Source organism: Candoia aspera, chromosome 1 (assembly GCF_035149785.1).
Source record: "Candoia aspera isolate rCanAsp1 chromosome 1, rCanAsp1.hap2, whole genome shotgun sequence".
Taxonomy (NCBI): domain Eukaryota; kingdom Metazoa; phylum Chordata; class Lepidosauria; order Squamata; family Boidae; genus Candoia; species Candoia aspera.
The window spans coordinates 133,255,106-133,273,260 of NC_086153.1; the positions used below are offsets into that span (position 1 = coordinate 133,255,106).

Genomic DNA, 18,155 nt, shown 5'->3' on the forward strand with positions numbered 1-18,155 from the left:
CCTGGCAATAGTAGGCCAATTTCTCAGGCTGACCAATCGTCCCATCTCTCAGCACCAACTCAGTCCTTTGTCCAGCATGTCCTATGAATAATCAGCGATCACAGGAGCAATGGTGGAGCCACAGCGCAGTGATCAAGAGTCAGAGCGGCCACACCAGATTTGAGAGAGCAAGACAATCCATTCAAACAGTGGCAATATCTGCCATGGTAACCATGGAAGGTGTGGACAGTAGAGGCTGCAGCAGCAGTGACAAGCCATGAAAGTGAAAGCCAGAGGGACAAATGCCCAGTGGCATAGATGATAGTCAAGAGTTAGACAAAAAAGGCCACAAAGAATGCCAGCAACAATGGCAAAGACCTACAGCCACACCCAAACCAATCAGGAATCCACAATAAGCCAACCATCAGGAGCAATATTGATGAACTTGTGGACCATAATGGCAATGGGTTCTCAAGCAGTAGCATTCCTCCCTTTCTCATTAGTGTCCCAGCTGGTAGTCCAGCAATGTCAGGGCCCCAAACTCCAGCTGTGTCTGTTAACTTTTGAGAGGGGGGAGCAGTGATGCGTCCATATTTAAGCCAAGCAAATACTTCATTATCTTGCCACATAAATCTGTTTTTTTTTTAAGCAATTCACATGCAGAAGGAATAGCAAAATATATACCAGTGTCCCTACAGTGTTTTCTGGTTTGGTGATCCACATTTCTATTTCCAGGCCAGTCCTGTCATTAGGCACAGTGAGGCAGCTACCTCAAGCATCAAATGCTTTGAAGTAGCAACAATAGGTTGGAGGAAAGGACTGTACAGCATACAGTCTGTAGATACACCCCTAAGCTATCTTGGTTGCATTGAGATTGTTTACTTTCACCTCTAGCAGCAAAATGCCTTGAACTCCCCCAGTTGCTCTGTTCTCAAGAGACAATTGTGATTGCCTTAGGAATTTATATTGGAGAAGATATATGATCTAAAAAAAAGAGGTGGACATTGGAAGTGGAGCCCACAAAACCCTTCAGTGTCGCACCTACAGCCCTCTCAAAAGGTGTAATCCAAATTATAGAGCCAGGGAAAGTTATAAAAAAAATAAAAAATATTTTGTACTTAACTTAGAGTAATTCATTGAATTAACTGCTGTTCATGCAGGGGCTTGTGCTTTATTGCAAGATAAATGCTGTTTCCATGTAAACAAAAGTAGGAAAATTGAACAAAATATGCAAATCCCTAAAAATGCTATTTTTCTCTCATGAACCTGCGACTGCTACTGAAAACAGCTTTTGCAGCCTTTTATGGCTTACTTCACTTTTTTCCCAATATAGGAGCATGAGGAAAATCTGTTTTGAAATGGGTCATAATCCTGTTTTCTCCTTCAATTCTAAGAGTTACTTGAATTACCTTGGGTCAGTAAATAATAATGTTCCTTTGCATTAAATGTACAGGGAAAAGCCAGTTTTCCAAAAGAGAATGTTGGTGTTTATAATAATTAAATAAGGTAACGAATAATAGAGCTACAATAAATTTAATTAAAATATAATCTATAAATTGTGGAGCTTAAAATGAAATATCCCTTTAAGATGCAGAGAGGGAAAATGTAGGAGAATACAGAGGCCTAACATCAAGCCTCTAGCCCATACATATTTCAAGTCCAATCAAGAACACTGGCTCAGCTAGAAAGCAATTAGGCATCAGAATGCTGAAGCACAGAGAAGGTAACAGGCACTAATAAGATAAGTGAAAGTGTTAACAACAAAAAATGCAAGGCTGGCTGCTAGGAATGAACGATCAGCCCTGGGAACTCAAGGCTGTCAGATAATGGTTAGGGTAAAACCATTTTCTTGAAAGCAAAAATTCTCAGGTCCTTTCTTTGAATTGTAGGGAATTGTTGTATAGAGCCAGTTTGGTCTAGTGGTTAAGGCAACAGGCTGGAAACCAGGAGACTGAGAGTTCTAGTCCCGCCTTAGGCATGAAAGCTGGCTGGGTGACCTTGGGCCAGTCCCTCTCTCTCAGCCCAGCCCACCTCACAGGGTTCTTGTTGTGGGAAAAATAGGAAGAGGAAGGAGTATTAGGTATGTTCCCCGCTTTATTTATAAAAATAATAATAAAGGCAGGATAAAAATTAAACAAGTATTCCAACTCCATATTACCTATTTTAAGATATATGCATTACCTCAATATGGCTAAACTTATCAATTACATGAGATGCTATATTCTATTGTTTAGTGTTTACATCGAGTCAAACAATCACTGTAATCAATCAGTTAAAAGGTGATTTGCCTAAGTCCATAAAGAATGGTTGTAACTTCAGTGTCTTTAGCCTTCTATATTCTGCCTCCAGTACTGAAATCTGTAAGCAAGCCAATTTGGGCTTCAACTGAATTATGTCCTCATACTCCTCTGAAAATTCCCCTCAAGTTAGTTTCAGCCACCATTTGAATTGGGTTTCTTTGGGGGAGGTCATTAGAGGAGCAAGGAAGGAGATTAAAGCAGCATGATCAAATATATTTAGTTTTTCTGCCTGGCACGTAATTTCCCAGGCTCAGTGTCTGAATGATTGCTTCCCTTCCTTCCCCATTTACATCATCATCATCATCGCATGTAGTTTGTTTTGTAAAGAGTTTTGGTATTTTTTTAAACAAATGGGCTTATCCAAACAGTCAACGGAAGTTAAGCTTCACACATGAGAATGTTTCATTTGTATTACATCATAGGAAGAATTCATAATTCATAATTGGAGCATCTATAAATACAACTTTAAAGACTCAGAAAAGCTAGGAAATATCACAGTCTGATAAATTTTTATTAAAATCACTTAAGCACATATTGGTTCCCAATATTCTGCATTAATTTAATCTTGGTCTGATACTGCATGGTTACTCAATTTAACATAGATTAATTGAGGCTATTATACTACTGACAAAACATTTAAGGCAATAACTGTCTGGTTAATATAGGAAATAAGTTTTAAAAATCAGTTTCAGTAGAACAATTGAGTAAACCAAAATATTGAATTATGAAATCAGAATAGATCATTTTAAACCAGAGATCTAGAAGTTTATAGCAAATATATTTCTTCATACAGGGAAGCAACACTTATCAGAAATAACGATACTAAAAATAAAAAGTAATATGGATTTTAATTTTTACTGCAGTTTCTAAATGAAGACGACTTAAAAGGTCTGGAGAAATAAAAGGTCCTTGCATAATACGGAGAGATTAAAATATGTGCCAAAGTGGATTTCTGTGGGGAAGGAGCTCCTCCGGACACAATGAGTGCATTCACATATTGCTTTCTAAGCTATGCAGGGACATGAGCACTGTTGCAAGACACATGAAACCCATCAGCATGCGTTTTGCAACCCTCAAAGCCTGACCACATGGGCAACGTTAAAGATTTTGGCTATTTGCATGGGAAAAATTTCTGTTAAAATGTCCTCCTCAAATGGCTCTGAGCCCCACCCACTTTTAGTACATATGTGATTCTTGACATGCCATACCCTTACTATAAGCCAAAAGGTCCCAGAATTTTGGTTTGAACTTGATAGCTGGCTTTCCTGTGCCAGGAGCAGCAGTTAAAGAGAGCTGCTGAAGCTCATTTTATGGTGAACTGGGAACTTTGTTTTCCCAAACAGTCCAGTGTGGAAATACACTGTTTATACTCTGGCTATGTGGCTTGGGATTTATAATTATAGCACAAGTGGACCATACCAGGTTGGTAGGCTAGCATAAATAGATCACAGAAGAGTCTGTAATCTATTCCCGAATTCCAGGAGCTACGGTTGGCCTAATTTTTTTTACTTAGCACAAACCATGAATGCAACATATAGTTAGGAACTAAATATATATAGAATGATAATGAGTAAATCGGGAGATATGGAAAATATATTAGTGATGTGTAGATAGCACAATGAAACAAACTATATTCAGCAACAGCAAAAGAAACAATTCCTTCCTTGGATGATTGTGAACAGGATTAAACTGAACAGCTAATATATTGATGTGAATATATGGTAAACCACATCTGAAATAAAGAACGCAATTCAAGTGGCATGGTACCATTCCAGAAAAGATGTAGAACTTGAAGAGTACAGACCATGGCATTGGTTCTAGCTTTTCCTTTTCAAGCATGGGTGGAAATATTGTACTCTGTAATTTACCAAGAGGGGGAGAGGGAGAGGGAGAGACTAAATGTTTATTAAGCACTGTATGGAAGAAACAGCTCCCTAGAATTCAGGTAATATGAAATCAGCTGAAACTAGTTCAGAATAGACAAAAGAAAGTATAATTTTGTACAAAAAGACGGCAGTGGTTACTGGCTTAGATATTTTTAAATTCATAGAGGACAAGGCTAAGCGAAACCTTGATTCAGGCAGTACTGAATATTGTTCCAGATGTAATGCAGACTTCCCCAACCTGGTGCCATCCAGATGTACTTAATCTCCAAACTTCACAGCTATTATAGTTGTTGGGAATACTGGCTTATACTGTCAACACCTCTGGGCAGCACCGCAGGGAAGAAGCCTATTGTTTTCTTATTCCACATACAGATTTCTAGATCTATCTAAGTCGCTACTGTGAAAGAAGGAAATGAAACTAGATGGTCTTCTGGGCAACTGCATTTCAATACATCAGGGAAAAAGTTATTAAACTGCAAACTGTTAAAAAGAGTTTTTTTCACTGAAATAATAGGAAAGTGTCTAATAGTACATTTCGCTGCCCATTATTTTGCAAGCAAAAATCCGTAAAGCTTGTTAAATGATTATGGTTTAAAAAAGGAAATATTATTTTCAAGAACAAAGCAATAAATTTATTAGTACAATCAATTATGGAGGAGCAAGGAAAAACAAAAACAAATGTATCACATACATTTGCTGCATAAGCTACTTTAAAAATAAAGTTCTTATTTTTAGGAAGCAGCTATCCTCCATTTGCAGATGATACATAACCGGGGGGGGGGGGGATGAATATAAAACGTAATTTTTGGTTGTTAACTGCACCAGGAGATGTAGGGGAGAATAAAAGCATGGCAACTCAACAGCAAAGAAAACAGGTAAATGGTCTCATATTCAGCTTTTTCAGTATTATCCAGGTTGGAAAGTTGTAAACTACATTTTGTAATACTTCATGGGGCAACTAGGAAGAGAGAAGGGTGCTTAATTCCCCCCCCCCTTTTACTATTCTTCATTACAAAGTGCCTATGATTAGTTTTCTTTATACTGAAACTTATTTTTGCACAAACAAGAACTTGGAGGTGCGAGGAGGCATTTACAGAAGGCAATAAGCTAAACTACTTTGCACTGAAAGCCAAACATGGCTGAAACACTGAAATTTCCCATATGACATCGTTCAGTTCTCACATTTGAATAAAAAATAAAGTTCTATTTACATATGTGATTTCATTAATTATTAGACTATACTCTATGCCAGCTATTTAAAAAAAAAAAGATACTCTACCTCCACTCTACTTTTTGAAAAATACTCTTGGGAGAAAAAAAAAGCAGATTTCTTGTTTCTGCTGCAAATTTGTCCCACTGTCCCAGCAAAATCCCCATTTCTATTACTTAGGCCTACTTATTATTTTGGCGCTAAGCAGCACAGAACCATTGTAATAGAGATCTTGACCATTTTAGTCAAGAGTGCATAAACTGCAAGCACACAATTGCATAACATCACAGGACTGCACTTGTTCCACCCTTCCATTTTTTGGTGTGGTGCCCTTGGCCCCTAAGGTTGCCACCAAATACTGAATGTGACAATGGGATAAACTGTTACATACACACATCTTACATATACATAAGTAGTAATCTTTTTAATTGAATATAATTTTAACAAAATTTAAATTAAATCAAATTTAAGGATTGTGTGGCCTGATCTCTTTTGGAACAGAACAGAAATGACATATATTTAGGAGAGGGATTCTAATCAAAATCTAGATTAGTAGCAGCACTCCCAACTAAAGCACAGCATTGACTTAATCAGGAAAAAAAAACCATAAAGCAAACTCTAAATTATTATAGGCAAGTGAGATAATACTAACAAACTCAAGGGTCCAAAGCTATACATTAGCAAATGAACTGGAAAAATTAAACCCATTTAAAAAAAAAACAGCTATTGCACATGCACCTAAGCTATTGGTTAAACATCGAATATATCTGAAGGTGTTTACTAACTACTCCTATGATACTAGATTCAGCATCAGACATTATTCCATATATAGTGCAATTTTTTTTACTGACTTAAGAGAAACATAAGGAAATAATATATACAGGTATGTTTTTATTGTGCAAGCTGCAACTTTGCTACTTTGATTAAAAACAAGCAGACCAGCAAACCTCTGCTGTCTAGAAAGAGATCCAGAGTCTCTCGGTCCTCCACCAGGAATGATGTACCAGTAAGAATGTTCTACTAAAATGTTCCTGATTCGATTCTGACCCCACCCCTGCCCCAACTGTATTAATGACATTTAGCCTTTTTCAGGGTCTGTTTTTGACATAAGACAACTGTAAGTGTGGTCATGATCATCTTCAGAATGCAGATTTTCAATTTCTCATCTTATGGTGTGCTACTACTCAAAATAATGCAAGTTACAGCCAAGAAAAGTCAATTAGTGGCATCACTCTCAGTAACATTTTAGCTAGAAATATACCACAATTCAAAACATCAAGAACTAAGAGTCTGGAAGATGAATTAAGATCCTGTTACCTTAATTTAGGTTAACTATTATGCTGGTCTATGACAATAAAGATTTGATTGATATGTTAACTATAGAAGTTGAAGACAAGTTTCTATACATGCATTTATATTATGCAAAAGTTGGCCTTTCTGAACTGTTCTTCTTTCCAAGCAATGACTAGAGCAAATGTATAATACTTCTTGTATCATTTATTTATTTATTTGATATCCCTCCTTTATTATTTTTATAAATAACTCAAGGCAATGAACGTAACCAAATACTCCTCCCTCCTCCTATTTTCCCCACAACCACCACCTTGTGAGGTGAGTTGGGCTGAGAGAGGGGGACTGGCCCAAGGTCACCCAGCCGGCTTTCATGCCTAAGGCGGGACTAGAACTCAGTCTCCTGATTTCTAACCACCAGACCAAACTTTCACAACTGTAATTAATATGTTTCTCAAACAGGGAAATGAGAAATTGGAGAAAGCTGTACCTTTTAAAATTTTGTGCAGACTTACCACTACCTCAGTTACTTTCACTAATTTTATCAGGGTTTGGCAGAGAAAGGTATGTTTCAAACAGTACTTCACTTATATTTTTGTATATTGAGCTTGAATATAACAGCAATAATTTCAGATTCTCATGCATTCTATATTACATACATTAAAATAAATAAACTCAATGTATTATCTTTTACAGATAGTGCATATTCCAGATAATTTTATAGCCTGCTTGTTTAAAATAAGATGGGTACCTGTATTTCAAAACTGCCGTTAGGTGGCAGTGTTTAACAACTTTCCACTGAAACACTAGAAGATTAACAACCTTTACACAGTATTTAAGGTAGAACAGCTATAGGGTTGCTTCCTTTAAAATGCTTGGCTTTGAGAACCATTTTAAGATTTACAAGCTAATGTTAGATTTCAGAGCCTAACACAACAGAACTTGCTTTAATAGGATTTTATAAATTATCTGTCCAAAAGTTGAGGATGGGAAAAGCTGAACCACCTTCAATATTTCTCATAATGAAATTGCAAAAGAGCAGCTTTCCTGAGGTGCCACATCAAAATTTGAGTTTAATTGTTATGTACTGGAAAGAATCTGAAAGTATACAGGCTTTTCTACTAGCCGGTATAGAATATTGCATACTAGAGAGAAATCTTTTTTTTAAATGTTAAACCCAAGTCATGACCATATTTTGAATGTTCAACTACAGCTAAATTATATTTTATATGTTCTAGCATTGATGTTGCACTTTTGGGTGATTTTCTAGGGGAAAAGAAGTCACATCACACCTCTCTTCTCATATTAAATTGGATTGGCATTTGGCATTCATTAAATGAGGTGGGAAAGTTTACACAGAAACTGATTAATACATATGTGAAGAGGAATTCCAGGAAGATGGTACAATTCTAGATTGATTAATCTAATGGGAAAGCATCACTTGTCTTAGGCATTCTTTGAGATAAGATCTAGAATCCTTTCTAGACAGTAATCTGTCCTAGACCCAACATGTTCAAAGTAGCAAGTCCTAGAAGCAGCAATGCAGATTCTAAAGTCAGACAGAACAGCCAGTTTGTTTCCTGCGTTTTGCTGGTTTACAGAATATTCCTATACATGACCAAGAATGCCCAACACTCAGGACTCACCTGCAAAATTTATTAAATGAGGGTAATTATATTCCCATTATTTAATTTTGATAACATTATCAGAAAGTAATTTAGATCTCTTTTTAGACAGCTGGGAATATGAAGCTTTGCCTGTCTTTATTATATATTTCTGACCAGGTTTTACGGTTACCCATAGAGATCCCAAGTCAGTGTCAGAGCCCCTTCTTCTGGAATGCTTCCCCATTTAGTTTCACAGATGAACCATTTTTCACTGTTCGATCACTAAAATTCCAGTCAACAGGACAAGAAAGTTGAAGAGTCTTTTTGTATGTCCAGTAGGGATTAAGTATGAAAGTAACAGCACTCAGTCCTGTGAATATAACAATAAAATGTAAGAGTCCCAGATTTTCCAGCATAGCACTCCAATTGGAAAGACACACCCACCACATGTGGTAGGTAAGGATCATGCGGCAGTGAAACATGTGGATCATTACCCACTGACTTGCCTTCCAAAAGGAAGTATTAGCCCAGCCAGCCTAGAGAAGAAGAAAAAGACCAAGTTAAAATTCCATATACATAAAAATGAAACATATTTCACATATAAATCATAACAAAGAATCAGATTTGCAAAATAAAAGCAATATAGAACCTTACTACTTCCAAGTTTGTTGAAAGAGTTATGAAAGAACTGGAGGATCTGAAACAACAAGGCTAGGCTGTGAGCAAGAACTTGATGAAACATCTGGATGACATTTTAGGATGACAAAATGGAATGTCACCAAGTATTAGGATATATATTCTGAAGGAAGTATGCTTAATTTCCAAAATCAGTCATGCCAAGTTCTTCCAGTTCCAGCATACTCATTCCTTTTTGTCTCATGGCTAAAAAGGATCACTCAATGGAAAGAACCTTTTGCACATGCCAAGGCATCAGCCTTATAATCCATGCCCTACAACCAAGCTACAGAACTAGAATTTGCAGGAGAAAGCCCAGGCAATGTCCCAACACATTAATAAGAGTTGGAGGATTGCTCTATATAGGCATATTCAGTGCTTATGCCATGTATTTCATCTGCAGTGTTTGTCAGATCAGTAGAAAATAGTCCTGGCTACCTCTTAATTTAAATAAAAAGTTGGATGTCTTCTGCCATATTATCCCAGACTGTATTGCTAGAAAGTAGAATTCAATTGCTCTTTAGTATTCTAAAGCCACATTGCTTGACATCTTTATGGTGTTCAAAGTACTCTCATAAAAGCGATGTAAAACTGTAGGCTTTAGTATTCTGGCATAAAATTATTCTAATACGCAATGTCTCCCACTCATCCCAATATCCTCAGAGAGGGCTTGGATCCTTAGGCAGGGCAACTCTGGAAGTTTCCGATCCCTCCCTTCTCCACCCACTCAGGACATTACATAATAATATAAATCATGTTTTATGTGAATTCAGTCAACTGTAGTTCAGTATGTTCAATCCCAGCAGTATCTCAAGGGAAACATTTGAATTTTGACTCAGATTCCAAAACTGCTGTGACTGTTATTTCATATAAACACAAACAGATGGTCAGAAATCTCCTAGCGCAGCTCTGCAAAATCTAACCAAATGACAGCTACTTGATCTTGATATGCATATCGAAGCATAATGACCCCTAGCACTTAAATAGCTCAATTGTTCCTATGAATTTAATTCTTGCTTAATATTTTGAAAGAAATCCTGGAGATCACATCTGCTTGGAAACCCCATTGTCTGACAAAGCAGCTCTTCATCTAATATCTAATAGTGGGGAGTTCATAACTAGTCAAATATAATACAAACATACCGAAAAGTTTCTCAAATTATGTTACTTACAACTAGATTCAAAGAATTAAAAATATTTTCACACGTGAATAGTATTTAGATTTTCCATCATCATAAACTAAGACAGTCATATTAATCATAACTGATGTATTAGTACTTATTCTTTTAAATTGTTATTCAAATCCAGAAAGGATTGGTTGGGTTCACATAATTGACTGTATTTTGTTTTCTATAGTTATTTTAATCTAGAAGAGGCTGGCTGGGCTCACACAAGGTATTAAGCGAAAGTTGTAAAAGTATAGCCTTCAAGAACATGCACCCACCAGCATCCCTTTTACCTCCTCTACTGAGATAACTTTGCCACTGCTATGCCTCTGACACTTCCCAGAAATTAAGAAGTAAAATAAAGTACAGCTTATGGCCAGAGGGAAATTGCCCTTTCCTGTCATAAGCCATGGTTTATATATCACAATGGTTAGGCTCAAACAAACTGCATTATGGCTTAGCATGATGTATGAACCCAACCATGATCTGGAACATCTATTTTTCCAGAACTTCCTTTTTTTCTCTCCAGCCCTACTTATTGTGAAAATATTCTAAACTCGGGTTGGCAAGCTTATGGCCTTCCCAATGTTTAAGCAAAGCTCCCATCACCCCCAGCCACAGGCGGAGCTGCTTTGGAGCTCAGCAGTATCTGAAAGATTACAAACTTCCCGCCTGTGTATTAAGCAGCAAGCACTCATAACATGATCTTTGACCTGGTTTTTAGGTTTTGACTTTACACCTAAACAGGAACTGAAATACTGTCTAAATTGTTTGCATTTCTGTCGTAAAATTTTACATTACAATGCTGTTTTCAACTTGCAAGTCTAAAATACAGCATAATATCATGTATGCTGTATAGTGAGCTCTGTTACTTTAAAGGGATACTATCCTTATTTTCAATTAATAAGGCCAACTGATTACAAGTGACTCAAAGCAACATACTCAAAAGATTGGAAAACACACTAATACTATCCCAATAAGGCAGCTTCAAGGGAGAGCTTCTGATCCGTTGTATGTACAATTCCCCTCTTCTTATTGCTTCCCTGTACCACCTCCAAGTGAAAGCAGCAACAGTTTACACAGATCCCATTTCCTGTCACTTGCCTTGGCTATCAGAATGGCATATACAGTCCACTTTCCCTTAAGATGAAGATGTTACATTATGTCATGCCTCCATGTACAAGGGTTTACATGATTTCCTCAAATGTATGAACTTCGTTGATACCAGAAATAAACATTCTGCAAGCAAAACTATTTTCTACCCGGAACTCAAGATCATCATTATTTTGATCAGTGGTATTGCAGGGCAGCTAACAAACATAGAGACCGTTTTAATCTATGGTCCCATGTCACAGGAAAGCATAATCCAATTATGTAAGTAGTTCACAGTATTATAAAATGGGACATTACTGTGTATTTTTACATACAACCACATCTTGCTGAGTTACCTAAAGCAAGCTCACAGACAACACTAGTCTCCCATTTGTTCTGTATCTCCCCATGCGCCAAACTTATTGAAATTCTCAAGAATACAACGTTAGTTCTCCAATGAAATATACACTAACCATGAGTGTGAATTGTTCTAGACCAGGTCAAGGTTCATGTAACTCAACATTCTGATTAGTTACAAAAGGAACAGACAGCTCATAGCCTCCACCGATAGGACTACTGAATGGAATTGACAACTAAATGGCCAATTTCTGTCAGCATATTTTGGGCCCCAAATGCAGCACCACTTTGCTCATCACTCTTCCAGTGACATTTCCCATGCTCCCCAAGCTGACTGGGGACAAGTGCAAAAAGTTGCTTACCCCTAGCCAGATTTACTGATTCTATCTCCTTCCAGAACAAGTATTTTGGATATATTTGCAGTCCTAAGTTAAATTTAAAGTAGCATGTGTAAAAGTTAATACATTAAATAGATTCAACATTTCATTTTGAAAAGCTCAATTGAGGTAAATAGTTATTTTTTAAAAAATTGTATTATTCAATCAGGGGTTTCTTCTAGCTGTTGCTCTACCACAAAATATTCTACAGTTGTAATCATAATTATTCAACCCCCATTGCAAATCAGGATGCTTCAAGTGGTGTCCCCAAAGTCAACTGAAAATGCAACTTACAATGATTCGCCAGTCTCAAAATTATTCAACCCCCAAATAGAATCCGTCACAACAGCACACATCAATATGCAAAACAGGTGTTAGTCTCAAGCACACCTGATGCAACTAATCAAGAGTTTTGTTAGTTGCACCAGGTGTGCTTGAGCTGGAACACATGAAATACCTGAAGTGGCTAGGGGTTTGTTGAGTGTCACATTTGACTGCATGTTAGAAATACAGTATGGCTAAGTCAAAAGAATGGTCCAGAAAGGTAAGAGAAGAGATCACTGCCCTTCACAAACAAGGAACAGGATACAAAAAGATAGCAAAGGCACTGAATGTTCCTAGAGAGACCGTTGGAAGCATAGTTCACAAGTTCAAAGTTAAAGGAACAGTGGTTACACTACCCAGATGGGGCAGAAAAAGGAAGCTGTCAATGGCTGCAACCAGATTTCTGAGAAGGCAGGTGGAAAGAAACCCTCGAGTGACTGCAAAAGACCTGCAGCAAGACTTGGTAGCAACAGGCACTGAGGTTTCAGTGAGCACAGTAAGGTGCATACTAAACACAGAAGGTTTCCATGCCAGAACTCCAAGATGTACACCACTACTGACCCAAAAGCACAAGAAAAGTCGGCTCCAATATGCTCAAAATCATATCAATAAGCCACAGAAGTTTTGGGATTCTGTTCTGTGGAGCAATGAAACAAAACTGGAACTTTTCGGCCCAATGGATCAGCAGTACATCTGGAGGAAGAAGAATGAAGCATACACTGAAAAGAACACTGCCTACAGTTAAGCATGGTGGTGGCTCAGTGATGCTCTGGGGCCGCTTTGCATCCTCTGGCACTGGAAACCTGCAGTGTGTGGACAGCAAGATGGATTCATTGAAGTATCAGAAAATCCTAGGAGAAAACGTCATGCCGTCTGTAAGGAAGTTGAAGCTTGGGTGTCATTGGACCTTCCAACAGGACAATGTTCCCAAACATACCTCATATTCCATTAAGGCTTGGATGCAGTAGTAGTCCTGGAAGATTCTACAGTGGCCATCACAGTCACCTGACTTGAACCCCACAGAAAATCTCTGGTGGGATTTGAAGGTGGCTGCAGCATGCAAACCCAAGAATATTACTGAACTGGAGGCTGTGGCTCACGAGGAATGGACTACTATTCCCCAGGAACGCTGCCAGAAGCTGGTGTCTGGCTATGTATCTCGTTTGCAGCAGGTCATAACAGCAAAAGGGTGCTCCACTAAGTACTGAAGATGCTTGCCATGAAGGGGTTGAATAATTCTGAGACTGGAGAAGTCATTTTAAGTTGCATTTTCAGTTGACTTTGGGGACATCACTTGAAGCATCTGTTGTGCTGAGCTATTTCAATTGCTTTTGTTTGATTTGTTCATTGCAAACAGCTGAAAGTTTGTACATTTTGACAATCAACCTGAGTTGCAATGGGGGTTGAATAATTCTGATTACAATTATAGATATGAGAATCAGCTAATCTTTTCAAATGTGTGTTTGTTATGACACTGTTTTGCAGCAGTTACATCTGTAAATGAACAACTAGCAGTGAAGGCCACCAAGCAGCTACGTACACAGACATGGGCCTAGGCCTGATCACCCAGAGACTCTGCATGGAAGTTCATACAACTAACAGAGAGGAAACAGAGGACTAGACTCCAGGCAGGTGATTCACCACCCTCCAAGAAAAAGGTGGGGGCTGAGGGTTGTTACCTGAACCTTGTGGCATAAAATGCCTCATTACTGAAGCGAGCTGTCACCATGCTCTCTGAGCTGCTGTAGTTCCAGTCTGTCTTGCCATATGGACTTCCACTGAGGACAAGTACAGGCAAGACACATGATTTTAAGTAGCTACCATAACTATAATCTTAATTGGTTCTCTAGTTAGTCAGGGAGAATCTCTCCTTTGCTCACTTCTCTCACCTTTAAAAGCATCCAAGACATGCAAGTGAAAGGTGTGCTCATCTCAAGTAGCATTCCTATCAAAGGTATGTAATGTCCAGATTTTATGTTGATTACCAGACCCAAAAAACCACCAAAAGCAAGAAAATGATGAGCAACTACAAATAAGTCAAATGTTTTGAAGACAAAATTAGAGACATGAACGGCTACATTTTCCAGCAAAAAGAAGCCAGAGGCTATGAGGCAACTGAACCAACTCCAGTCCTGCTGGGAATAAACCTTGTCAGCCTGAAAAACTGGATCTAGAAGTAAAGCCCAAAAGCCAGCCACACAACTCTGAATGCCGAACACACCCCGTGTAGCAGTCAGATTCCAAAAGACTTTCTCTTTTGCCGGCAATGAGCGGTAAGTGATACTCATCCATGAAGATAAAAAATGTGAAAAACAAAGTATTCCCAAGTAGAGAAAGAAGCCAATGGCCACAAGTGCCAAACGAACTTCCCACAGAAAATAATTCCACGCAAATATGGATCCAGATGTTGCCCAATCATTTTCAAGATTCATTTCTTCTACTTATGTTGAGGTTTTGGGAGACAGTCTCATCCACTTGTCAGGTCCACTTAAGAACCTTGAACTTTTGCCCATGCACGTAGCAACCAAATTCTCATTGTCATCTGTAGAGAAAAAAAAGATAAAAACAAAACTCTCTATATAGGAATATACACATGTATATTTGCTTACACATAACATCTTATACCTTGATCTAGGATGTCATACAGACTTAATTCACGCACTGCACTGAGAGTCTTTAGCTTTTTGTATAACCAAAATGGCTTAGCATTTTGCATAATCCAATAATGGGTTATTCAACAAACTATGATTAAGTAAACACATGATATGAAAACCCAATTATGTATTACTAGTAGTAGTGCAAGAGCTGCTTGAGTTTGTTCCCCATACTTCTCCAATTAACACTGAGATCAAGAATCATACATTACTACTTAGTACCTGTCATTGGCCATATTAGTGTAGCTCTGAATCCAAACACTGTCCTGTATAAAGAAGTCATGATGTTGTGATGGCAATTATAGTTTATTCAGCAGCATTAAATTCTGATGTAAATATACACTTTTTATATTGAACGTGTTTAGCTATGATTTTAAGAAATGTTAAGAGCTTCATGCCCCTAAGTATGAAAATATATAAAGTACTTTTGGAGGAGAAAAGCAAAGAAAGATGCCATGGGGGATAGCCAACTGACAAGAGGGTCTATAGTAGCCTTCCCCGATCTGGTGCCCTCCCCAAGGACTGAATTTATAAGCTGGGCCTGCAGAACACCTTAGACAAAATTATGGTTGGCTAGTTTGTGGCTCAATGTATTATGTAAATCCAGCCAGTGTGATCAGTTTATGGTTTGTTATGCTGTGTAAAACTAAACAATCTGGTTAATTTGGATAACCATGGTTAAGTAAACCAAAAGTTAGCAGAACCAGAGTTGTGAGCTAAACAGAAACAGGCAATCAGTAGTTTATAGCCACCTGTGGCTCCTTTCACTATACCTTACTCTTACTGTGTTGTGTCCCACACTGAGAGAAAAATGAACAGTTGCACATACAACCTTGAAGGCCACCCATGGAACATAGTGGCCTCAATAATATGTAGCTGCCATACTTTGTGGTCTCACATGTGCACATGACTGCCTAGTCGTTACCAAGCAAGATGTTTTCAAACTTTCTTCTACTATGGCTCACAGATGGATTTAAGTATGTACTAAGTTCCAGGTGCATGTTTCACTCCTAGCCATTATACACTTCCTGGTTAATATGATTCAGGTCTGGATCATAATTAACCCTTAATTGAATATAGCATGCATGCATGCATATACATATACATATATATATAAATTATTTAGTATATATTTCATTACTTAAACTCTTGATGATTTTCTACAACAATGGTTGTAGTTGTCTGATGACTAAAGAGAGGATTACATTTTTTTCCCTGAGAGTTGATAAGCACTGAATAATTTCTCCTGTCCCTCATCACACAAAGATCAGGTATGACTAATTCAGAGTTGAACTGCCAATTCCATGCTGGCTGAGGATGCTGAAAACTGGACCCCAACATAGGACAGAAGCAACAGTTAGCTCTACATTATCTGTTCTACCTGGCCAGTTTAAGAAGAGTCTTTGCACCAGATTTTTAAGTTGGAGCTACAAAAAGGTAAGTGGAACACTCTGTCAGTAGATGTTCTACCACAGAATTTACACAGAACTAATCATTTCCTAAAAGGGCATCATCCCGATGGCTATCTTCCAAAACTCCGTTTTCCCAAGCCCTTTCTATGTATAACTCGATGCTAAGTATTCCTTTATGGGTAATGCAGACAACCAAACGCAGTTCAATTCTTCCCTAGTAACAGATTTAATGTAAGTAAGCCGTGCTGTGATGCCCACATTAAACGTTTAGAACTGATAGGAAAACTATTTTTACAGAAGAGTGGCTGCCTCAACAATTCTGAAGAAACACCGAGGGACATGAAAAATGGATAGTAAATAATGTACCCCGAAATTTACATTTCCAATTACCCCCTAAAATCTCCTGGGACTCCTTGCCCTTATCTTTACTGTTCTAAAGGAATCTGAATTGGTTTCACTTCTGCTAAACCTGTCTTCCGGAAATGTAAAACTAAAACGCCCGACCCAGAGCAAACTCAATGACCTCCCTACATCTCTCGCGCGTTGCAAACGGAAACCGTTGCTATCCGAGGTTATAAAGTGTGTCCAATACCCCAATTCATCCTTAAAAAACGCTGGCATCCAATAATTGTTGTGCTTACTCTTACTCTTCCCCCCCCCGCTTAATGACTACTACAGCCGGGGGGGTGCAGCTCGCTAAAGGAAGCCCCGATTTTTAGACTCAGCAGATCAGTGTTTTCTCCTCAGAGCTCCCCTAATTCCGTGCTAATATTAAAAGCGTTACTTACTCACCCCTCTGGTTTAGACTAAGGCCTCGGTCGGTCGCTTCTTCCACTTTGCCACCACTCTTCCTCTGTTGCTATTTGTTCCTGTGCAGTTTTTTTTTTAAATATCTTCTTCCCGTAATGCGCTTAACCCCCACCCCTATCCTCCTCCTCCCGGTCAGCTGAGTCCAAAGCAATGGTTTTGGCCGGGTTTGTTTGAAAGGCGGTGCGCTCTCTCGCGCACCCAAACATACAACCACAGTTTTTTCTTCTTGCTTCCTCCACTCTTTCGGGTTGAAAGGCTGGAGCAAACCATTTTGCCACTCTGAGAGGGGAGGAAAGAAGAGCCGCTCTAACGTAGCCGTGGTGTTCGGCTGTCGCCGCCTACTGGAGAATTCGGGCCTCGTTCGAAATTCGCTAGCTCTAAGCCAAACCTCATACCCACAAATACACTTTGAACCGATCCGCCTTGCAATTCTAATTATGATTCTCGCACTTTCGTCCTTTTCCTACATTCTAAAAGGAACTCTCTCCAATTCTGTTGACTCCTAACATTCGCATTTCTACCAGAGGCCACTTTTTTCACACGCGATGCTCACGTGACAGGCTTCGGCGGTTTTTAAAAAAAGTACCCGTCGGAGTCAGCCTTTCTCCCTGCTTTAGTTTTCCTTCCAAATAAACATGTGTAAGATAGACGTGTCATCCAGTGCCTCGCAACGGAGGCCCCTTCAGAGGAGCTACAGCCAGGTTCCGAATAAATTGTTGTTTATTCATTTAGTCGCTTCCGACTCTTCGTGACTTCATGGACCAGCCCACGCCAGAGCTTCCTGTCGGTCGTCAACACCACCAGCTCCCCCAGGGACGAGTCCGCCACCTCTAGAATATCATCCATCCATCTCGCCCTTGGTCGGCCCCTCTTCCTTTTGCCCTCCACTCTCCCTAGCATCAGCATCTTCTCCAGGATGTCCTGTCTTGTCATTATGTGGCCAAAGTATTTCAGTTTTGCCTTTAATATCATTCCCTCAAGTGAGCAGTCTGGCTTTATTTCCTGGAGTATGAACT

General features: G+C 38.8%; 1 protein-coding gene across 2 annotated transcripts; it reads right to left on the reverse strand.

The window, feature by feature from the left end:
* Nucleotides 1-2,778: 2,778 nt before the first annotated feature.
* Nucleotides 2,779-17,219, reverse strand: CLN8 (CLN8 transmembrane ER and ERGIC protein). Of its 2 annotated transcripts, none has more exons than XM_063313875.1 (4): nucleotides 17,122-17,219; nucleotides 14,153-14,805; nucleotides 4,476-8,808; nucleotides 2,779-4,435 (listed from the first exon to the last, which is right to left on the reverse strand). In XM_063313875.1, exons 2-3 carry the CDS (start codon nucleotides 14,693-14,695, stop codon nucleotides 8,485-8,487), a joined length of 867 nt encoding a protein of 288 aa, XP_063169945.1. In that variant the 5' UTR covers nucleotides 14,696-14,805; nucleotides 17,122-17,219; the 3' UTR covers nucleotides 2,779-4,435; nucleotides 4,476-8,484. The 2 variants fall into 2 exon arrangements, with proteins under 2 accessions (XP_063169945.1, XP_063169953.1); XM_063313883.1 differs by having other exon boundaries at nucleotides 17,118-17,219.
* Nucleotides 17,220-18,155: the final 936 nt, after the last annotated feature.

Coding starts and splice junctions, on each gene's coding strand:
- CLN8 (XM_063313875.1), bottom strand. CDS start 14,695: ATGAATCTTGAAAATGATTGGGCAACATCTGGATCCATATTTGCGTGG. Junction 8,809..14,152: donor TGTCTTGGATGCTTTTAAAG/GTGAGAGAAGTG, acceptor CTTCTTCTCTAG/GCTGGCTGGGCTAATACTTC.